The sequence below is a fragment of the Leptosomus discolor genome, chromosome 13, assembly GCF_034619465.1.
Source record: "Leptosomus discolor isolate bLepDis1 chromosome 13, bLepDis1.hap2, whole genome shotgun sequence".
In the NCBI taxonomy this organism is placed as follows: domain Eukaryota; kingdom Metazoa; phylum Chordata; class Aves; order Leptosomiformes; family Leptosomidae; genus Leptosomus; species Leptosomus discolor.
The window spans coordinates 10,511,419-10,535,861 of record NC_141403.1 but is presented as its reverse complement, the minus strand read 5'-3'; the positions used below and the strand labels follow the sequence as shown (position 1 = coordinate 10,535,861).

Sequence of the window (24,443 nt, the reverse complement as noted above, 5' to 3'; positions counted from 1 at the left end):
GCAATTTTTGGGCTCCAGCCAAATTTCATAGGGTTTGGGCTTGAAATCTTTATCTCCTAGTCTCCTCTTACAATATGCACTTTGCTTATCCCTCCCTTACCCCGCTTGCTATTTGTTACACACCCGCATTTAAGTGAAGTTGCTTCTTTTCACCAAAATAAGGGAGAGGCTTCCCTTCTGAGCTTCCAGAGAACTGGCATCAAAAATTCAGATTCATATTTGCTACTCCACAGTCTCTAATAATATTTTAAACATTGAGCAAGAAATAAGCATGTACTGAACTTTGTGTTTGCAAGGTTAGAAGAGTGCAAGGGGCTTAAGAACAGAGACGTTAAATACAGCAAAACAGACTGTATTCAAAACAAACCTTTGCCACTTAAGCTCCCAAACTTTGATTGCCAGAATCTGTAAATGAAGGACTCGAAACACAATATAAACATCTGTGTTGGACAGCAAGACACGAAACATGTTCAAATAATATGTGGTAATGCTATTTTAAGCTATAACATATCTGACTTCTACACTGCTGTTCTAAAAAGAGAAAGCTATCCCTGGAGTTTGGTACAGGCTGTTCAGTATTTTGTACAGTCAATACACCCGCTTAACATCTTTTTAATACTCTCTTCCAGCAGATAGAATGTGTTGCTATATAAACTGAAACAAAAGATACAATTTTCAGGCATTAAAAACTAGTATAGAATTACCCAGTTTAATATGTATTCTAAAATTCTTGTTGCACGGTTCTAACAAAAATCACGTTAATGTGGCTACGAATATGTCATCTCCAAGGATCAAAGTATTTGTCTGAAAATACTTTCAAACAGGGAAAAACACCTGGATGTTGGGACAATGAAACAAAAAAATTTGAGAAACAGTATATGCTTGCTAAACAAGAATTATGTTTATTTAGCTAGTGAATCACCTAGAGGAGTAAATTTTCACTTTCATGATAGCAATCTGTCAGGCTTGCAAACACCCAGAAATAGGAATTAAAGATTATTTTAAATGTAGTTATAAAGGTCATAAAAAGTCTGATTTAGACTGAGGTACATTTACTCAAAACTGAGATTCATTGAGTGGTAGCAAACAAACAGTTCCTCAGACAAATGCACTTTTTTCAGTATACATGTTACAGAAAAAAATAAAATAAAGAAGTGTGCATTAACTGGTGGTGTCCACCAAGCTGCATATTAATATTCTCTTACACCAAACAGTTTTGAAACAAGGGAAATGTCATTCTAATATAATTTTATGTTAAGTTTCATTTGGCTAAACTGCAGCTTAAAGTTGCTTTGCCATATTAAAAGATTACTACAATAATTTTCACATGAACATTTAGACTTGAGTTTTACTCCAGGACTAAATATGGCATGATTTGCTTTTAATCTGTTGAATAGCTAAAAACTGACAATTAAAAAAACTACAACAAAGAAAAAATTAAGTTGAAGCAATGTGAATCTCACATCATTGAACCACTTCTAATGGTTAAATGTTAGTATTTAACAAATTCAAAGAGTTAATGAATCCTTTCATTCGTTCGGTCTCCTGTGCCTTAGCTAGGATGCATAAATACAAAAGACAGCAGATACTGGTAAAAGCTTCAGGACAGAAAGTGCTTGACGAAGGTACAGTTCTCAAGTGTGTTTGGTGAGAGATTATAAGGGCAGATGCACTGATGAGAACCATTACAAGAAGAGTCAATTTTGTGTTAAAGTGTTCAAAGATGTCATCTTAAGCAGAAAAAAGCTTTAATAACGTCTTCTTAGACATATTAGGCATTTCCAGAGTCTACATCATTAGTGTTGTAATTCTAGCAGGACATCTCCATATAGTTATTGTTTGTTTCTATTTCTCTCCTGGAAAAAAAAAAAAAGAAAAAAGAAAAAAAGGAAAATCACATTAATACACACAGTTCAACATTACCTGATTTCTTCTCATCAGAGCAGTTGCATTGCTTCCAATTTCTCTAAATCAGGCAACAAGCTTTCAAGGAAAAAGCTTCACTTTTTCCAAGAACATGAAATTATCTAGTTCAAGTCAACTTCTTAAAAAGCCACACAGAAGTATATGTCAAACTAAAAGACAAATATGTTCCAAAAAAACAACTATTGAAAAAAAGGTTTTATGTTACTTTTAAATCACTTCCGATAAGATACATTGCACAAAGTGAACTAAGTAACAAGACCAAGGGACCTATAAACAAGGCAAGAAGTACCTTGAATCTTCTGCTTCACTTGACAAAAATGGCTCTGCATAAATATTTAAATATTCTACTCTCCACCCATTAAATTCCTGAAAAAATAAAGATCATATTCCCAGGTACCTCATTCAAATATCATAAAACGTTTCAACGTGCTTAAGATCAAAAGGCAAAGGAACAAGTTGACTCAGTACCTCCCCCTCCTCCATACCAACACATTGCTCAAACAGCGAGAAAAATAATTTTTAAAAACCAAAAGAAGCCAGCCATACTTTTTTTTAAAAGTGACCTTCAATAACAAAATGCACAAGCAGCGAGGTAGGAATGGCTGGAAACGCCCCGAAGCCTGTGCCGCAGGCAAGGCCATGCTCCCCACGAAGCCCTCGCATGTGGTGTGAGGGAACAGCCACCTGGGCCATACAAACAGCTTCCTGCCTTCGTCAAGGGCTGAAATGCTAATCGCACTGTATCTCTATCAGGGACTAGCAAGTCCTTCCTCTGCATTACAAGCCTAACAAAGTAAATTCATTTTCAGTGCTAGATTGTCCTCCTCCATTTTCTCTGCTTTGTTAAACATACACTTCGGCATTATGACTACCTCTAGGGAACAAGTAAAGACAGACCTATAAACTCTCTCTCGTTGCCTTCCTCACGTGTCTTCTCGACTGTAAAAAGGCACTGCAGTTTGAGTCCAAGAGACCAAGAATTTATCTCCCAATAGCATTTCCTTTCTTAACACATACAACTGAGCACATCCTGTACGTGGTTTGAAACACCTTCATGGAGAAGGGGAAGGTTCCCTCCCCCATTTAAAAGAGAACAAAAAACTCATTTCCAGTATTTTTCCTGTTCTTGCATCACACAGCATGCTATAAACGGAACATAAACATAGCAGGGAAAACCAAAATAAACCAGGAGGCACTTGAGCAATGATTTCACAACCACTCTATCCAGTACCACGCTGAAACTTTATTATGCTAGAAACTATTTAGAAGTGCAAATTAGCATACGAAGACAACTAAACTCTGCCAGAAAGACACTCTAATGAAAGAAGAGGATACGTAACCCTCATACTGGTTATTAAGGTACAGCTGACGATCTAGCCCTCTCCAAGACAGACCTCCAAGTTGCTTCAAGATGAACACCAAGCCAGCAATGCTCGCACAGAGCAAGTTCTGGGTCACGAGCAGCAGCCTGTGGTCCCAGTAGCTGCATATCTACAGTGGGACACTCTCTAGAGCACAACTGCAGTATATTTAAAGTCAGAGCAACACTTGCACTATTCTGCTAGAAATCATTTTTCCTAGTTCAGAGACACGACCGGTATTTTCACAGTAAGAAACAGTTTTTAAAATGCGAGGCTGATTCTATCAGTCATTAATACAAACTGATACACTGGTGTGCAAGTCTAGGCTGAAAGCAGATGATCACCAGCCTCATGCCTCACCACGCATGTAAGGCGTGCAAAAATAGCCTGCTCACGCACATCTCCGATGAGCGCTCTGCCATCAGCAGGCTCCAGCCGAGAGCACGGCACACACTGCTGAGAAACACTGCCGTGGTGTTAAGCAGCAGCCTATCAGACTGCACTGTTAAACAATGAAATACCAGTTCAACAATTTTAATTACTACCTCCATACAAATAAAATCCTCAGCTCCTCCCCATTTGCCAGTATCACGTACAAAACTGCCAAGTGAAGCTGCCTGAAAGCCCCTCTGCATGGCACGGGCTGCCCAGCCAGCCACCCGCCCCGTGCTCTGCAGAGACTCTGAACCGTGTCTGAGAGTCATAAACACCCCAAGTAGAAAGGGAACGATACCCTGACTGCCTGCTTCCAGCAGATGAAATGAAGGAGGTGACAAATTTCAAGTCTGTTTTGAATTCTACAGCAGAAAAGAGGCTTCAGAACACCACCAGCACACCACTCCTGCAGTCTCAGTCACATATTACTCCATTTCTATCGAAATACTTAGAGCAGATGTTACAAGCTTGACATTTCTCAACGCAAGTGAACACTACATTCTTCAGAGGTCAGTATCAGTGACATTTGGCACTCTGCAGCAAAACGGGCAGAGAGAAAACCCGATTTATTCAAAACGCAGGTAGTGGTATTATACTCAAAAGCAAGCTAAGCCCCCAGCTCTACTGCTGCCTTCTCCCATCTCAAAAAGCATTCCTCTTCTGTTTCTTCGGGTGGCTTTTGTTTGTCTGGTTTTGTGTAACAGCGATTACAAACAGGCAGCAGAAGGCTCTGTCCCCAGCAGGTTTCCACCACCAGAGCAGAGGAAGTTTCCAACGTAACTGCCTGGATCCCACTACACTTCCCCGTGCCCAGCATCCCTGTCTCATTCCTGACCCTCAGGTGAGCAAATCCTTCGCCACATCTCTTGCAGTGCTCTCAGGTCAGTCTATGTTCCCTGCCAAAGGCTTCACTTCAGAACTCACCAGGGTAAGGCTCCCCAGCTTGGGGTGGGTCATGAGCAGGACGCAGAGATTAAGCACCACTGGCACGAGATGGGCGTGGGGATGCACCGGCTGGTTAACAGCACCTGCCAGGAGCAGACCGGGTGGCGAGCGGGTTTCACACATGCAAGTCACTTTATACACAAGCTGGCCAAACCAAGCAGAGGTGAACCTAAAAACGCTCGGGCCTTGGAAACATGCATCGACCCAGAGCAAACAAAGAGGGGATGAACCTGGTTTGAACCGCGAGGCTGACTTACCTCCACATTTTAGTTCTCTGAATTCAGAGCATTAATCAAATGGCCCTGTGCTGAAGAGTAGCTGCAATGTGATTTATCCTCGGATTTAACAAAATCTCTATGCTAACAAAATTTCAAAATGCAAAGCAACAAAAAAATGTTTCCTGATCCGATTCTGACAGGACTTTTGCTTTCTTACAGCAGTTGCAAGCACAAGCGTTCCAAGGTGTCCATTTGAAAGCCATCCAGGATCACAAACTCGCACAGGCAAACTGCAGCTCCCATACACCCTCACCTCCAGCACAATTTACAAAAACGCTAGAATTTTGCCAAACTTTTGCATCTTACTACAATGTTTAAAACATTCATGCCTGAAGCTGCTGCTTTGCCCCTCTCCCACGAAGCAGCATTCTCACAGCAGCTTCTGAAGCGACTGTGTAGCAAATCTTCGTTGCTGCACTGCAAACTGCGATTTAGTCTTCACCTCAAGAGCCCCGCTCACCTGCGTGCAAGGGGACGCGTCCGGCTGCATGCTGGGAAGCCAGGCACAGGCACCCACCTCCCCGCCAGCTCGGCAGAGCACCAGACAGCTGGGGGTGCTGAGGAGAAGCCCTGGCAAAGTTCGTGAAGCCTCATGTACTAATGGCATCAGCCACAGCCTGCGGTTTATTGCACCCCAGTGTATCGTTACAGCTATGGCAGCACGAACAGCGACCTTGGTGCTTGAGAGCCACAATGAGAAGCAGAGCACTGGGAAAAGGGAAAAATGCTAGAAACACTTTACTGCATTCGTAACACGGATCTCGTTGGCTACTAACATAAACTGCGTTACTGAAGCTTTAAAATTGTGTAAAATAAAGGTTCTTTTTAGCTTCTCACTTTTGAATTCCACACTAGACAGGGTAAATCTCCTGAAGGCAGATATTACCTCAAAATCAGATAAAAATATTTAAATACTTTTTTCTGAGAAGCACTTCTGGGAATTCTGGGAAGATAGGAGGGAAGGATCTCTAGAAGCCTCACGTGGACCTAGAAATTGTTCCTGTGGAGATGTCATCCCCTCCCTAACGCTCATTTTCTGCTATTCCTTATCTCAACATGAAAACACCAAGGCACAAATTAAAAAAATCAAAGTCAACACAGGAAGTCAAACGAGGTTTTACAACTCCAGAGCAGCTCCTTCTCCCGGTAAGCCTTGTGAATTAATACTCATCTGAGACCACGCTGCTGCAGATCATTTGAACTCCAGACAGTAAATAAGGCTTTCAAGCATATAAATATTAAGAAAGTCTGAAGAGCTACGAGACCTAGACTTCTAATTTATTTATTCTTCCTATTACTTTTGATGGCATTTTACTTATTTCAGTCTCTGAAACATACCCAGCAATAATAAAAAGGTGAACAAGTTACAGTGAAATGGTAAATAAATCTAAATTTGAGCAGACACATGCATTGTTAGTGGATACGGACAGACCATATTATTTTATTATGGTAACAATAAAGGCAACAAGAACTTAATCCACATCTGAAATTCCACAGCACACTAAGTAGCAGGGTACAAACACTCAGAAAGCAGAGGTGGGGTCAGAAACCTCACTACTTTAAAGTTACCACACGGTAACACACAACAAGGAAAGGCTCTGCAGAATCCAGCTTGAACTCCACGAGCCTTCCCATCTGGTTTTCCCAGGTGGATACTTCCAGTGAGGGATTGGCCAATTCCAACTACAAGCAGCAAGCTCTTCCTTTCAGTGCTGTACATGGTCACACAGTGAAATACGAGGTTTTAATTACCTACAAGACAGCCATTTCAGCAAGTTCATTAAAAAGAAAAAAAAATTTTAAAAAAATCAAGCTTCTAGATACTCATTATTGCTTGTTAACAACACTTGCAGTGTAACATTGGCTTTTGAAGGCTGACAACAGCAGCTTCTAACTACACCTATTGAAACTGCATTGAGTGGTGATCCTGTCCCAGCAACAGGAGCAGAAAGATGACTCTGGCACCCTTGCTAATTCTTCTCAGATCCCCATGGGCAACAGCAAGATCTTACAGAACTGCTCTGCTGAGGAATCTATAGTAGCCTCAGAAGGGAAGCTAAACCCACTGCAGGTCCCACAAAATACACCTGGGAAGAATTTCTCAGATAATTTTTCTTTAAGCCTCATTTGCACATGTGTAACAAATTCCAGTCTGCCATGAGGAAACGTGAACCTACTTTAACTTGATTTCTCATTATATTCTATATGAAAGTGCAAAGAACATACAAGGTTACGTTCATATAAATCCTGGGTACAGAAGCAAACCCACAACTATAAGGACCTGTCAATATTAAGTAGACTACCGGACCTCTGAGAAGGTGCTGACAAAGAACTGGGCTCAAACAACTTATCTGCACAAGATCTTCTAGTCCTGTATCATTTCAACCACATGAATCTGAAGACAATCCATTCTGATACAAAATGTAAACAATCCTAGTTCAACTGTGTCTACAGAAACAGCTTTCTTCACTAGATATACAAGACCTGTATGGTTTTAAAGTCCCATTTCTTCCATCAAAGCACCACCAGCAATCTCCACTCCAGTTTCTGCTCACTAGCCCATCTGCAGCATGCATCAGTGAAGCAAGGCTGAAGTCCTGTGTGCAGAGGCACACAGGTTGCAGCCTCCTTGCCACATGCAGGCGCATTTCTTCCCTGCAAACTGCAGGAACAGCCCCAGTGTTCCAGCCAAGTTGTTCTTCACAGAGCACTGCAACCTGAGGAGATGGTGCAGGAAGCAGAAGGCTGCCATGTGAATTTTAACAGCTATTTGTGTATACTTAAGGTTCTGCTTTTGCTCTTGAAGAAGAGATTTAGGATTACTCCTTTGCTTTAAATACCCCAACTTAAAGATACAGCATGTAGAAAAGCTAGAGCTGTCACAGATCCAGGTCAATTCAAGTTTGAAATCTCACCTTAGGCAGCTACCTTCACATTTAAGAACACTAAAAAATTAGATTCCAAAAGTGACTGATCTCTTGAGCATCAAGGTAAGCCCTGTGGTTGACACTCCTGGCTTTTCCAATAGGGTCCCTATCTTACAGGGGAAATAGGGCTTTCAAGTGCCAGAGTCAGAGAGTTTAAACCCGCCCTGCAAAAGGGCTCTGTAGGCTTGATTTCACAAGTAGGAATTTCAAACCAAAAAGAAAAATGCAGCAAGATCCACACAAGTGTCGCTACAAACCAGGACCACCTGCGAGTTTAATTACATTCAGTCTCTTCTGTTCCACAGCCCAATATTGCGCTTTCCCTGTCGCACCACCTTCTCCCTCACCAGAGCAAGGCAGGCAACCTCCACCCGAGCTCTTACACGGTCACTCTATGCAATACCTTATTTTAACACCCAGACCCCTCTCTCCACACTACCTGCATCCTGGAACAAATTCTAAACCCCACCTCTGAACAGAAACGTTCGCTCTACCAAATGCGCAGAAAACAGGCACACTGGAAATCCGTGTGTCTGTAACAGGAGAAGTTACAGGTCATTAAGTGCTTCCAAAAGACTAAAGATGCAAAAGCAAATGAAAACACACCATGGGACAAAAATTCTGGATCAGTATGTCTAAAGCTATTCTAGCTCCAAATAATCCTCTTCTCCCAAGAACATACTTGTCTCGTGATAATCAAAGAAGCAAAAAACCTACCCTCTGTTTCTACTTTCTGGCCATATTGGTTTTTTTAAAACAGGCATGAGACCTGGAATATTGCTTTCATTTATGAAGATCAGACTGTAGATAAACATCAAGCTCAAGGAAATGGTAAAATACTAGCCCTTGAAAGACAACCAAAAGCATACAGGAAATGCCCAAGTTGCCAGAAGATGCTACACAACCAGTTTCATTTACTGTTTTGAACCTCTTTTAGATGTAAACACACAAGCTTTAGAAAGTGGTCTGTACAACTACCATCTAACTACATTGAAAAAGCTGTTCAGCTACCCATTTTCCTTGGCTTGTACAAGTGCCATGGAGGTACCTGTATCTGACCCTGCCATCATAACCTCATGATGATGATGGCTGGGGGGTAAGGGGAGAAAGAAGCATCTACAGTTCACTCTTCACGGATGTTTTCTCACTTCCCTCCTTCCTTTCAGATACTTTTAAGAAACATCAACTCAAGCATAAAGTCAGCAATGTCCTGGAGCGGAAAGGAGTTACACTGCTTGACCATGCAGCCTGATTGTGACCCTATTATCAGGGAAACAGAAGTTACGTTAGTATCAGGGGAAAAAAATAAAATTACTCCTTTTGAGAATCCAAAAGTTTTAGCTGTATCAGCATTCCTATTACAAGAGTAATAGGTAGTACAACAGGAGAAAGCTAACATTTTAATTGCTTTTTACCTGCCACTTAAAGGCTTCCTGAAGAAGTAAAAGCTCTGAATGCAAACTAGATAAACACAAACACATCCTGAATTCCTCTGCCTTCTCCCACGGATAAAAATTATTTTTCTGAACTATCTCACCAAAAACCAAAACCATCTAAAGCATTCTACAATTACATGGAACCATGATCTTTGGTCCATTATATGCTGTAAAAGTAGAATTCTGCACCAAAAGCCCCAAGAGAAGTCCTAGGACACCAGGTGACTGCAGGTAACAAGCCGCCACCTGAGGGTGAGGAAGTTAATCCCCCAATCACTGCGTTTTTCATCGCAGACACTTTTCCTTTTGATCCATGTATTTCCTGAGTGTCAGGCACATAACTACCAATACAGATTTTTTTCTTCAATACCTTTTATTTTCCTAATGTAATTACGTGCTCTTAAATGGCATATTTTAAGACCTCTCTGTTCCATTTTTTTATATCTTATTGCTTCTGCTTTCTGTTGGAAGACAAACAGCTTTTTAAACCATCCATGCACAAATATGCACATTCACACCACAGAGCAGTAGTTCAGAGGACTACTGCAATTTTGGACCACTTCTATGGACTCATGGAATACATTGCCCATTTCTTTGCTCCCTTGCTGAAAGATCACCACACTTCTACCTTTAAAAGGAGAGGGGAACCCGAGCCGTAAGAGAAGCAGGAATGATTACTGCCCAAATTTGTTTCCAGCCCCAGCTGTAGACACCTCACCCATGCCAGGGTCACATCAAACAGCAGCAGACACTGGAGTTCCAATATTTATGTTTAAAGAGACTACTCAGTCATTTGCAAGTAACCTTTATCAAATGGCAAAGTTACTGAAGTTTCATGTTAATCACAGACTATTCATTGCACTTTTGTAAGTATACTGCTGTATTTTAATAAAACATACTGCCAGGTCATATTGGAAATTAATTATTGATCCTGCTGAGTTGTTAAGATTAAACTTTTACAACCAATTATTTTAAAATAAGTTAGCTGGAATGATGAACAGTTATAAAGTAAATTAAACCCATAAATCATATGCTGTTTACTATGTTTCGATCACTGGCTGTATGGAAGTTTGCTACCACCTATGCAATAACAAAATGTTAACTGAACTTTAAGGAACATGTAAACGACTACTGCTGCTTGCTGCATTTAATATTTTATTAACAGCAATAAACACATTTTTCATGACTGAAACACTGGAAACAAAGTGATTGCCACAGCCGCCACAGAAAACAGGCATGAACTTAATTTATAGAGTTCTACTGGCAGCAGAAAGTGCATGAGCTTACATACAGCTCCACAAAAACCTGGCTCGCTCTAGGTAATAAAGGATTACTCAACTAACCATAAACTAGAGCTTACAATACTAATTGTTGCATTTCCAAACTATTCTTGAATCGTTAAAGATGTCTAGGCATAAAGACAGGCTGGTCACACACCGTGTGATAAAAGAAACCTAGAGGTTTACAATCAGCGCTCAAGAGGGACAAAGATGATCTCTCAGCAGCTGTCATTAGTTCAGTTTGGACTTCTGCATTTTAAGTATATATTCATCTGGTTAAAGTATATCTGAAAGCCACCTACAAAGAGAAAACCTCACGAGGAGGTATGCAGCTCTCCAGTTGTTATCTGTAATTTGTCACAAACCAAATTTGCGTGGTACCGCAGAAGCACCAATGCCTACTGTGCCCCGACCAGCACGTTCTCTCTCAGCAGTACTGGGAAAGGTAACTGGTACAGAGAAAAGCAGAGCTTGGTACCCGAGTCGTAGAACAGAATCCCAGAATAGTTGGGTTGGAAGGGACCTTTAGTCGTACGATGCTGTACCTGTCCCTGAAGAGTCAAAAGGAAACAGCAACGTTACTTGGTTACACAGCTACGCATAACCACAGTCACCTGGTTAAGAGACCTACCAACCACTGAATTTTGTACTTTGACTTTTAAGCTTAGCATACATCGAAACACTACCTGTAGTCTATGTCCCCCACTCCATTACATTTTGTGCTACTGTTGAGGGAGTAAAAATCACAAATAAAACCCATTATCTTCCAGAATTGCTAAGGCATGTCTGAATCACAAATATTTTGAGAAGATTTTTTTTCACAAAAGTAGATACTTTTGAAGGAAACCAGCAATTTGTGGAGTGTCTTAAAACATCAAAAATCAAGAAAATACAGAGACATTAAGACTACAGAGAAACACAATAATCTTAGTCCTTCTGAAAGATTACCAAAATCACAGAGAAGTTGTACTAAAGCTCGAAGAAATCAAAGTTTTCCCTTGACATTGTTAGTTAAGAATGCAGCCTGCTCTCCCATCACCAAGGTAGCATGGAAGTAACAATGCTCATTTAGGGCACAGTCAGTTTTCTTAGGGAAAAAAAAAAAAAAAAAAAGGCTTCAAACAGTATCACAGGCCCAACTGGGATATTCATCTTGCCTTCAAACAATATAAAGCTTCCAACGTGACGCGAGGCTGCCAAATGGACTGGGGTATGGACGACACAGGTTGGCAGGAGACACGACACGCCTGCTGAAGGGTCAGGAACACAGGAGAGGGGTGGAACCGCTATGGTACTGACCCAGGAGAAGTAAGGGGGCTGGGAAGCAGGTGAAATTCTTACGCAGCCAGAACTGTGGCAGCTTCAAAAGTGAATGAATTCAAGACTTCATATCCCGCAAGGCCCCTCGTTCTATAAACCCTAGACTTTGGGGGTTTTATGCAGGAAGTGGAGTGGCAGGGTGAGCAGACACTGCCACCAAACTGCACTGATGCAAACTCCTGTTTCTGAATAGTTGCATGTCATCTCACTGGTACAATAGTTCCTGAAAGGTTTCTACCTACAAGACAAATCACGTATTTACAGTCCCTAGCAAGCCTGGGAAGAAAACAAATACAGCAAAAGTAAATATTGTGGCCAATGGTGAACATCCATGCTATTAGAAGGGAGAGTACACTCAAGACAAAGTAGACAAGCACTATAGAACAGCCTGAATTAAATGCCTTTTCCCCTTGACTGGTTTTCTGAAATACCTCCAAAACTAAAGGTTTCTCTACAGGTTTATCATAGGTACTGTTCTTTGCAGAAGTTAACTACATACTACTTTTTCTGACAGTGCATTTCCTAAAAGTGTCCAAAAATTATTCTGACACCGTGCAAGTCATCACTGTATCACTTCCGTGTTTCACACCTCTACAAACAACAAATCAAATCAAGGGGGAAACCTGCTCATCACAGTAATCATGCTGTTAACATTTTCTAAATCAGAACTTGAACTGAGATGTTATGTTCAATAAAGTAAGCTCCTTCTGTAATTTCAGGTCCTTTTTGTGACAGAAATCATAAAAACCTAAACTAGAAGACTTCAGTCATGCATAATACGCTCAATTCAGTTTTTGTTTACTTTGAAGGGTAAAACGTGTGAGAAGTCTGCTTATGCAGGCCTGTTAGATCTGTGGTTAAACACATGTCTGTGTTAACAAAACAAGTTACAAGAACTTAAAAGGTTTTCATTACGAGCCAGTTATATCAAGTACAGACACCTTGGGTACAAAGCACCACTTTCCAATTCAACACTTGCACACAGAAATTCCAGTTGTATGAAAAACAAGGCTTCCAAACCCAGAAAAAACAGGAGAGCTACTACACTGACATCGATTCTTACCCTACGCATGGCTTCCTCCTCCTCTTGACGCTTCTCGTAATGTGCAAAGTCATCAAAGATTGAGGTGGTATGCTTGAAAGTAGCGATTATTTTAAGCACTTGCTTGGCTTTTTCTAAGGGTACCTCTTGAGTGTCCCTCGAATTGGTAACCGGTTTGTTGTCATTGTTTTCCAAGCGAATATGCCGCAGTTGGTTATTGGGAACGTCTTTGACAAAGATCCATTTGACATCAAACTTCCCCTTCCACTTATCCTGAGACCAGACACCAGCATACGCATTGTAGTCCACAACAGACTTCATCTCGGCCACTCCGCAGAAGTGCCCGCTGCCGTTCACACTGAAGAGCAAATAGAGCGGGCCCTTCCCGTTCAGGGAGCGGTAAGCAGCATCCAAGCGCTTGTTACCATGCTCAGTACTACACCAGATAGAATACTTAATGGAGCGGTGAATATCGTCCTCTGAATAACTTTTGATTATAAACACACGTCCGTTCTTCAGATTCCAATCGAAGTCTTTGGGATTGTAGTTGTTTATGGCCTTTAGTTTCTCCAGCACTGGGTGCACCTCCACACCAGAAGGCGAGGAGCTGACGGGTACAACACCCAAACCAAAGTTCTCGCTACCAGCTCCGTTGTTCTGGCTGAAGCCCACACCCCTATTACGAGGAGCTACCCAGCGGTTCTGCAGCTGTTGCTGCTGCAACTGGTGAGGCTGGGCCTGCTGCTGAGGTCCTTGTTGCTGCTGCGGTTGCTGTGGCTGAGGCTGCTGTTGAGGCAGTTGGCTTTGCACCAGTGGTGGTGGTTGAATTAATGGCTGAGGCTGCTGGATTATAGTCTGAGGAGGCAGTACGGGTTGGGCAGGGGGCGCTTTTACCACTGACCCTTTGTCGTCCCAAGTTCCAATATTCATGTTGTGTTTTATAGGTGGTGGTGGTACAGCAGGGCCCCCGATGCCCACGTTACCTTTAGGCTTGAGCTTCGGCTGAGGCTTAGCAGGCTTCCTCGCGATGGCAGCCCACGAGGTTGGTTTAGGCGCTGAACTGCTAACTGGGGGCACGCTGTTTGCTGCAATGCTTGTCATACCTGTACTGCTCAGAGCCGAACCTACAGTTTTTGTTACAGCAGCCGTCATATCTCCACCAATTTTCAGTCCAGTCATGCCTTGCTCGATGCTGCTAATCCCAGGCACCTTGCTCAGAGTATCACTGCCAAATCCAGCCTGTCCATCTGCTATGGCTCTCCCAAGAGAACTAGGTGGATAGCCATAGCTGCTGCTGTAAGCAGAGCTTTGCGTTGATTGTCCCTGAGATCCACTCGTCCCCCATGTAGAGAAGTCTGCATTCCCAGGAAAAAAATTAAATCCATGCTGCCCGAGAAATGGAGGGGTATTTCCTAATGCCCCAGGCTGACTAAACACACCATCGGGTATGTAATGGTGTTCACCGTTACTCATCTGTCCATAAGTTGTCAAGTATGGCATTGGAGGGTCGCCTGCAGTCGACCACGCTGCTTCGCCTAACGAGTATGGAAACCCAATGGATGGAGCATAGTAACTAGGCATATACGGGTCTGACATTGGTGGATAGCTGTTACTCTGCAAGAAAATGAAACAAAAGTCAGCGATACAGACAATTACGCTCAGGGCAAAAAACCCTGCAATACAGCCCAAAATATCTTCAAGGATTACATGAACGCATTTGTATCTTCCACCATTCCTCCCAATGGAGATGAACATGGTATCTGTTAGATGCAGACATTTTTTCCTCAAGAGGCCTTTTCAAAGGACTGAAGAGCACCATTTTTTGTGATACATCTTTATTTTCAGCTACTGAGCTAGGTGCAAAATGCCTCCATGTCAACAGTATCAAGAAAATAACAAGTGGCTTCAAAAAACAAGTCATAACAACATAGTTTCATAAATGCAGAAAAATGGCTGCAACTAGGGTTTAAAGTTCTGGTATTCTTTGCGTTTTGTCAAATTTCTCACTTCTAATTGGACACACCTGCCAGAATATTACAGTGAAAAGGATGTAAGGACACCTGTTTGTTCCAGGAGGAACAACTATCAAACAGTAACATTTCCACACTGCTGAGAACAGGCACTACGTACAATCTGTGGTCTAGCAGAACAAAGTTTGCTCGTGAAATTCAAATACCACTCTCAAGACTCTTGGGAAACCACAGCATTTACTTCTTGAGAAGATAAAGCTCCAAGACATTCAAAGGACTTCCCCCATGTGACTTCTGGTGATGTTTTGGGGAAAAACTACACATTATCATCCTCTAACTGATGCCTCCTTCATGTTTTATTATTTGAAAGAAATAAAAAATGGGAAAGCAAGCAAAATTCTCAAAGCCTTTTAATAATTTGCACTTTCTCCCTCTCAAGACTACTACAACTTACAAATTTTAACATAATGAATATTAACTTTTGACTACAGAGACAACTCACAGCTCTGCAAACAAGTCATTAACTTCCTGGCATAAGAGTTATACTGAGCTGCAGTAACACTAAGCTTCAATCTGTTAGGCCATCAGCTGTGAGCTGCCTCTACGAACTTCAAAGGAAATCATGTCCGAGCAGCTAATACTGTCTTGGAGCCAATGGAACTTGTTTTGAACTACATCCAACACTTGACGATTTCATTGCAAATTTAAGGCGTGGGGGTTTGTTTTGGGGTTTGGGGGTTTGTTTTTTCCCCCCCAAGCTTCTTGTAACCACATCTTTCTGAAGTCAGAGCACACGCACAAGACCGGGAGACATCAGAGCATGCTTTTTAACAGACTCTTTTCCAGAATTATTAGGAACACTTTACCTGTTTAAGATACTGTATAAGACAAGATACAATATAAAATTACATTGCAATGGACATTCAGGCAAGTAAATAACGCTAAGAAATACCACCCCAAAATTATTTAAGCCCAGAAGTCAGCTGAACTCCAAAATTAACTTCTAGATAGTAAACAACGTTCACTTACCTGATTTGTCTGACTACTTAGATATGGCTCAAAATCATCGTCATTTACTGCATCCTTTTGATGAATCGAACCGTTTTGTACTGAAACTAAAAGTAAATCTGTATTAGGTACACTCTCTGGAAGATCTATGTTGCACTTGTAATCTAGGTAACACCTCTTTGTCACCGCGGCATTGAAATCCTTCTAGTTGTGCTTTGTGGAGACTGAACATACTGCTGTTAAGCACCACTTTGTAAATCTAAAGAAAATAGCTCATTCTACTGATAATCCTGATCAGTTTCAGAAAAGGTCTGGAAAGATGATGTCAGAGCAGACTACTCCTGAGTGTTCTTTCCTGAGCTCCACAGACAGAGGAAAAACTAGAGGCACACCTCAGTTGCACAGGCAGTAAATCCAGTGTTTCCAGAAGTACCAGACCACGTGCAAATGTGCAGACCAACCAGGTCAGACATATTCTATAGGTTCAGAGAAAGCTGCCACGCACAGCTTCATCCTGCCAGGAGGCAAGGCAGTTACCCACCACACAACCACGAAGGGCACAACTATTCAGCTATTTAAGAGCAGAAACAAAAGATTAAGTCCCCAAGGGCGACTGCAATCCTCTCCCAACACATGTGCCACCATATTCTGGAATCTCTTCCTACCTGCTCTTCTTGGCCTCCCATTACCTTTAATTTCATCTAAGGCATTACACCTACCTGGGATTTTCCAGCTGCCCAAATTACTTGAAGTGTCTCTCCACCCTCCCCCAGGCTACTATTTAAACAAAGGCAAACTGCACAAATTTTCACTAAGTTCCACTGTTTCCCATGGTGCAAAGCAGAACAGGGACTTAAACCAGCAATCTGCAGTTGCACATCTTGAAGACCGCTTCTCAAAAATAAGTTACGGCTTCTCTGAATACAATTTTTTTGCTATTTATCAAATAGGTTCAGTGAAAAAAGGTTTTAGAGTGCAGTAAGGTGTGCTGGGAAACTGTGACAGCAGAAGTTACACCACAGCCGATTTTCTGACAGCTGGAGACACCCGAGTTCGGAGCTGACTCTATGGTTTCCCTCTTCTGGCAAAAGCCTCTGAAAAGTATATATAACCATGTAACTAAACCTCTGGCTTTGTTGGAGGCTGTGTTTAAGAGCGGGATTTTTTTTTTTCCCCTGTTTCCTTAGTGGGTTGGGGTTCTTTTTTGCCACCTAAAGTTCACATTGCAAAGCAAGTGGTTTCACATTTGACTCCAAAACAAACTGTCTTCATGGAATGAAACTAGCTGAAAAAATGACAAACTAATAGATATAATCACAAGAAATAACCAAAATTCTGCAAGAAATTTATTCGCTTCAGACAGCGGTAAAAAGATCTGAAAAGTCATCATTTCACACAGAACAACAGAAGATTTTTTTTTTCCAAATCAAATATATAGGAAAGAAGAGAGCAACTCGTGTTTTGAATACCTTCCTGGAGTTTTAGAAGTCAGAACACTTGACACTTCAGCTATTACAAACCAGCACAGTGCGTTTGTATACTAGCTACAGCCAAACATGACCAGCAACGGTGAGCATAGCGGGTTTTAAAACTCGATAGAACAGTATTTCTAAATTAAATACCAAATTTAAATTAACATTAGGTGTTGGGGTTTTTTTTCCACAAATACTGAGTTTCGGCTCTGGTCATTAATCATCCCGACTCTGCACACAATGGTAACTCATTAAGGAGCTGGAACACTGCACCCCTCTTTACATTTGGCCCAGCCGCACACAGGACAAACCTCAGAGCCTTCTGCCCATGCCGTGCCCATCGCTTAGACTTAGCCAGACAGCGTGGAGAGCACAAGCCTCAAGTACGATTCTGCCACAAGAAAAGACATAGATGGAGGCGTACAAGTTTCTTAAAAGCATACAACCACAAATAAAGGAATAAACAGCTGCATGTCAAGACTAGAATCCTATCACAATTAATCTCCCCATACAGACAGCTAATCTACGTAAAACATGCATCTGCTCTGTTTATTGTTTCAGAGGTATCCAAAGGTCACTTCAGACAGAACTATTTCTGGTCTGACATTACAACCAACAAAATTCTTGTAAATGTATTTTCTTTCTTATTTATTCTGTATTGAGATCTTAAGTCAGCGACACAAAGTAGTTCTACACTGACATCTTTCCTAGTGAATATACACATTTCTCAGTGAAACAGCATCATTAGAAGTGTGCTTCTTTGGCTTTCATTCTAACTTTACATAACGAGTTAATAATGAAGAATGTAGCCCACACACACATTTAACAAGAGCAAACAGATTAAGATGCATGCTCCATTCCCAAAATCTCACATTAAGTGTTCCAAACGAACAGAGCAGTGATGAAGAATACTAATTGAAACTAATCTACGGTTACTAAAAATATCTGTATCAATCCAACCCTGAAAATACCATACACTTCCGCAAACACTGTGAAAACATACAACGTAATTAGATATTGGGAAGAAACAACTCATCAAATAAAGGAACTCGAAGCTTACATTTTTTTAACTGCTACTGTCCTTTGAATAACCACTTTCAAAATGCACAAGTGATTGCCAAAGGCATAAGAATAAGATTTTCATTAGAAGAAGCTGTTACACCTTAATTAACATGGAGAATAATAATGGGGGGGAATGAGTTTTGGGAATGCTAATTTCTCCCTACCGCCACCCCACTGTAAGACATCATTTCATTGGTGGCAGCTCTGATGTTTTACGTCAGCTGTACAGTAGCTGACAATTAGAGTAAGAAAACTTTACAGACAAGGTAATTTACTCATTCAAGTCTCTGGAATACAACATTACCATCCGCCACAACAGATGGATGTCCTGTTCTACACACTAGAACTTCACTCCTGCAAATTCTGGCCCAGGGAAACAGCACAGTACACCAATTTATAACCAACTAGAACAAAGCACCAAAAGCATTTTACTAGACAATACAAGTCTGCTACCTCCCAATATCATTTGTAGTGTAAAATTTTTGGTTTCAATATGAAAAATACTCTATTTCCATGCATACACCCCTTACGCTGCTCACCACATGCTCTCGTACGCGCTACCAGCCATGTGCACAGTAATCTTTTTACCACCCTCTTTAACATTATTACTCCCATGCACAGAACCAATGTCAGATTAGTCTGTTAACTCGGTATCACCTCTTCTGTCGAAGCTCCTTTAAGCTGAGACCTATCATGACATCTGAAAAAGATTAGTCTGCTAACATCTGGTCAGTAAGGATTGCTGCTACTGATTTAATCTATCCTCTTGAAAAAGTCTCTAACCCAAAGCCAACTACTCATGCTACACTGTGCTACCATCTTCAATCCCCCCGCCCTTTAATCAAATGCTACATCATAACTTAGTTTCATCAAATAGATGTTATACCAAACAATTTAACAGAATGAAGGAGATTATTGGTTTGGTTCACTATACTTTTCAGTTAGGTCACATTCTCACCAGGAGAATAAAAAGTGTCCGTTATTTAAAAGGATGCACTCCACAAAAATCCAAGTTCAGAAATGCAAAAATCTCCTCCATACACAGCAAACCAAGAGATGTGCTCCCATTCAAACACGCTGCAGTATTTACAAACCACAGGACACAAAAATACACCAACGTAAACAAGTGGAGCTGACTTGTGTGTTTTCACTACTAAACTAGCTGCGACACAACACCCAAACAGAAACGCTCAGCGCTTCCTCTCCAGTCCATACACCTGGAGCACAGTCCAAAACCTACTGGTGTGACTCTCTAACAGCTGCAGCTCATTAACCTCACTGAAACCAAGAGGGCAATTCAAAGAACGTGAAGCCACAAACTGCTTCCTAAACCAAATCTGACTTGTCTTCTCCTTGACAGGCAACATGGGAGGTATAAACACAAACTATTTCAAAGACACAAAGAAATAGTTAAAAGCTCCAGTTTGGGGAAAAAATGGTAGAAGAATTAGAATATGGGAGAACAAGTATTCAAGAACAACCAAACCAAGAAGGTCTGAAGGCAGAGAAATTAAAAGGAACAGGCCAAATCCAGCACCGTGTGCCACCTACTAAGTGATATGTGCAATAAGCAGCAGATAATCTGCACATAGACAGAATAGCAGGGCAAGTACGCTGCAGATAACATTAGATGACAGTTCACAGACAACAATTAGATTAGTTTAGATAATGAACAACAGGAGGCAAAGAGTACATGAGCTCAAAAAAAAAGTTTCTTATCTTCAAGAAGAAATAATAAGCACATTAACATACGAAGGCAGCTGTGCGCATGCCATTCTGTAGCACAGCTTGCCAAGCACCTATGAATTAAACAGGTACCATGGTACCAATCAGGCAAAAAGAATTCTCAAACAGAATATTAGTCTCTGTATCAAAGACAGCAAATTCCATACTAGAAATAAACTGCAAGACATAATCCGAGATGCTGTTCACGACAGCCTTGCCAAGAATTTTAGAGAGAAGAATATAGAGTAGTTAGTTCCTTGTTTCTGTGGGAGAGAAGAAACCCCGTTGAGTATGGTATTCAAAAACCAGGATGTTGACGGAAACATGAAAAAACTAGAAAAGCAGAAGGCCTACAAACACTGAGAGAATATTCTATACTGACACTGAAACGAAGTGAAAAGCCCAAAAATTTCCGAGAATAAGGCAGGTGATGTGTTCTGCTCACAGATATGAGTAACTAAATTGTCACGTGGCTGTTCTCTCGCAAGCTAAGGAAGACGTTCAAAGGATTCTTCACGATGAATCTAGTACCCTGATTGTCCTCGCTGCACAGAAAGGCCCAAGGTGTACCGTTAGAGATGACACAGGCAAACCACAAAGTCAGCTGAAAAGAAACAGCTGTGTTATACTCCAACTTCTGACATTAATCTGCATTTGCAAAATAAAACATTTTAAATTGATGCACCGTCGAGCCCCAGTAAAAATGCTGGGGAACAACATTTTGGCGCAGTTTCCTACCATCTTGCTCTGAAATATGACATCCTATAGCTTCGTTCTCTTCCCACAACTGTCTGAAGACATTAACCTCCATAAATAGCAATATCAGAGATTTATACAGAAATACAAGGAATCAACTTACCTTTATTTCCCTGTCCTTTAGGTCTCTGTATATAGGAAAGTAGGAAAAAAAAGGCAAAACAAGTTCAGTTAGAATCCTCTAATGTTTACTTCAGGATAATTCCATTTATTTGCCAATTCTGCTCTTTTCAATTTACATATCACTTTAAAATATTATTAAAAATATACTACTAAAAATATTATGATATTATATAAAACAAAACCCAACAAAATTTTTGTGAAAGAATTTCACAAAAAATAATTGAAATAATGCAGTTGTTTATAGCACATGAAGCTTAAATGGTGTTGGAAACCTGAACAAGTGAATGCTGATTGCCCCCCCTGCCCCCAAGAAACATAAGCAATAAACAAAGCATAGAGTAAAAGAACAAAGAAAGTTAGTAGCTCAAGATTACTGCCAGTACTAGAACTTCATTAGAACCTCATCATCATTTGTCATCTCTTAAGTTGACTGATGGGTGCTTATCAGGTAATCACCTTCGAGGTTGAGCTTTTCAGACACATAGAGGAGCACACAGCGATGCTGTAAGCTGCACTACAAGCTGTGCACCCCTTACCTAGGCAATTGCGCTGAGAAAGTGATACAGTCTGTATGAAGCTTTCACACAAGGAAATAATACCTTAAGGAGGATTTTTTTTTTGATTAGTCATTACAAAATACTGTTAATCTGTCACGCACCAAGAACCACTATAACAGTACAAGTTACAGTATCCTGAATTCCTCTATAGCAAAACAAAATAGCTTAGAACAACAAACGCTAGCCCTTGAAAATCTAATTCATCTTCTCACAAATGTGCAACTAAGCACGAGCGGGTCTGCAGGCTCCATCACTCTCTTCACCATTTTAAGTCCTGAAAAACTCAGTACTCAAGAAGTTTGAAAGTTTAGGCAGCAGCCACCTCCATCTTGCTTTTCTGTGCATCTGTCTCAGAGTTATCACAAGACTGTTCAACGCTGCTCCACCTAAAGCTGCGCCGTTAGCCACCTCCCTCGCATAAAACCAGAGAAAAATCTCCGTAACCTTAAAAACCCCAACTCATCTTTTGGGATTAATCTAATCCAGACACAAAGGCACGCGGAGACCAATGAGAGACACCGAACTAAAAAAAATTGGGAAGCAGCAGCCTTCGCAGAAGACAGAGCAGTGAAAAGCTGAGAGATCCCTGGGCTAGAAATAAGTGCATAAAAGGAAAGAGGAGAGCATACGGAGAAAAAAGAAACAAAACGTAAGAGGCACAGGGAGAAAATAAAAGGGGGCTGGAGACTGCAGGGCCAAAACTTTTGGGGAGTGGCAAAGGTGCACGGGGGGAGCGGAGCCCAAGACAGACCAGCTTCCAGCCAGAAGCGAGGCCAGCAGAGGCCCAGCAGAGATAGAAAATAACAAACTAAGCTCCGTGAAGAACAGCTAAAAAAAACCTGCAGCCCACAGAGAGAAGCAGAGAACACTGGAAGAAGCCGAGGCCGCGGGGAAGGAGCAGAAACCCGGGGCCCGGAGGGAGCAGAGGTGGGTGCGGAGAGAGACGGGCACCCAGAGAAAGGAGCCAGAGAAGCTGAGGGTGCGCGGGGGAGAGTGGACGGCGCCACGGCGCTGCCGGCGCGGAGAGAGGCAGCGGGGCCCGGAGGGGCCTGGCCGGGAAGGCTGGCTGGCGGGCCGGGAGGCGATGGGGCCGAGCGCCGGCGCGCCCTACGGCGGCAAGGCGGAGCGGCCCCGGCGCGGATTCGCGGTTATAAGTAGGGGCTGCCGGGGCGGAAGAGGGCCCGCCATCCCGGGCACCGCCGGCTCCGACTGATCGCCGCTCCCCATGGCGGCGGGGAGGAGGAAGCAGGGAGGGAAAGAGGGAGGAGGCCGCCGACCGCGCCGCGCCGGCAGCGAGGGAAGGTGCAGGTGGCCGCCCGGCCGCCGCGCCCCCCGCCGCGGGTAACGACGGGCCCGGGAAGAGGAGCGGGCAGGGAGCAGGCGGCCGCCCCCCCCCGCCCCGCGGCCGGTACCTGGTCGACGCTGGTGGCTGACATTCTTCACGGGGAGCCGCGATCCCCTCGCTCCGCTCCGCCTGGGCCTCGAGTGATTCCGCACGCCGGGGCCCCTCGCCCGCCCGCCGCGCCGCTCGCCGCCTCCACCGCCGCCTCCCCGCCGCCGCCTGATTGTCGCCGCCGCCCGGGCTGGCCGCCGCCGGCGCCGATCGGGTTCCCGCTGGAAGGAGCCGGCCGGACGGACGCAGCGCCGCTTCCCCCTGCGCTGGGCTCCGCTTCCCCCACAATGGCGGACGGGCTCCGGCTCCCACTTCCGCTGCGCGGCGCCCTGACCTTCCGCTCCCCCTCCGCTGGCGCCGCCGCTGACCTTTCCCTTCCCGTCCCCGCCCCCGCGTCACGTGGGCAGCGAAAGGGCTCCGCGCGCGCCCGCCGCCAGCCACTCCGGTGGCGCGGGGGGCGGGGCCTGCAGCTCCCGGTGGGGAGCGCGCGTGCGCGCGGCGGGACACGGGCGGAAGGAGTCGGCGCCTACTCCATCTCCTCCGTCAGCCATGGAATGCGCATGCTCCGAGGGGGACGGCCGAGGGACGCTGGCGGGAGGGGGCGGTAAGTAACGTGAACAGCCTGCGCTTCACTGCGCATGTGCCGGCGGCCGCCGGACCGGGGCGGGCGGGCTGCGGGCCCGGCAGCGGTTACCGACCGTGTGCGGGCGCGGGCAGCGCTCCCGCCGGCCTCCCGCCCCTGCCCGCCGGCTCCTCCTGGGGCCCCGCCGCCCCCTCCGCGGCGCCTCTGCTCGGGTCGGTGCTGCCCAGGGACGGGGTTGTGTCCCTCCGCCGGCCGGGCGAGCTGCGGGGTGGCGGGGTTACCTGCTGGCCACGCGCTCCGTGCTCGCCGCCGGCCCGCGCCGGGACGAGGGTGCGCTCTGGGCGGGTCTCGGCGGGAGAGGGAGCGGGGGTTGTCCCGGTGAGGCGCCTCCTCCGCCCGCCCTAACGAAGCGCGCGGGGCTTAACGCGTGTGAGCGCAGGTTCCGCGGGTGTGTAGGGACGGTCGAGGGTGCCGCGGGGGAGAATCGAGCGTTTATAAACTCGAGTCTGAAAAGTCAGCATCGTGGTTAACGTGCTGCGGAGGGCTCTGAGGAGAGAACACCTTAAATCCGGTGCAGCTCGGGTAAACATACCTGCTGGGGCAATGGGAAGGGATGTACCCCAAGGCTTCCAGTCCAAGTCCCTTCTGAAACTCGGTGCGAGTGTTTTATCTTCAGAAAGCAAAGGCTATCTGTTTGGTTTTTTCTTTTTTAGCAATTGCACAAAGTGATCCTGGGAAATAACTGGGTAAGTAACAGTTCTGGATGAAAGAGTCAAGTTATAGAAGATAATTATTTTATACTGTTGTCAAAAAATGAACATTATACTGGAAGTTACCCAAAATT

General features: G+C 43.7%; 1 protein-coding gene across 2 annotated transcripts; it reads right to left on the bottom strand.

The window, feature by feature from the left end:
* Positions 1–879: 879 nt before the first annotated feature.
* On the bottom strand, positions 880–23,071 carry YTHDF3 (YTH N6-methyladenosine RNA binding protein F3). 2 transcript variants are annotated; one of them, XM_086472535.1, is made up of 5 exons: positions 23,036–23,071; positions 21,047–21,071; positions 15,950–16,035; positions 12,972–14,564; positions 880–1,856 (listed from the first exon to the last, which is right to left on the bottom strand). In XM_086472535.1, the coding sequence occupies exons 1-5, from the start codon at positions 23,057–23,059 to the stop codon at positions 1,833–1,835; spliced, it is 1,752 nt and encodes a 583-aa protein (XP_086328661.1). In that variant the 5' UTR covers positions 23,060–23,071; the 3' UTR covers positions 880–1,832. The 2 variants fall into 2 exon arrangements, with proteins under 2 accessions (XP_086328661.1, XP_086328660.1); XM_086472534.1 differs by lacking the exons at positions 15,950–16,035; positions 21,047–21,071; positions 23,036–23,071 and having other exon boundaries at positions 12,972–15,031.
* Positions 23,072–24,443: the final 1,372 nt, after the last annotated feature.

What these genes read in the sequence shown, in the direction of transcription:
- YTHDF3 (XM_086472534.1), bottom strand. Translation starts at nt 14,705, where the DNA reads ATGTTCATCTCCATTGGGAGGAATGGTGGAAGATACAAATGCGTTCAT. An exon ending in AGGAGGAAGCCATGCGTAGG is followed by an intron (nt 1,857 to 12,971) that starts GTAAGAATCGAT and finishes TTTTTTTTCCAG; the next exon opens with GAGAGAAATAGAAACAAACA.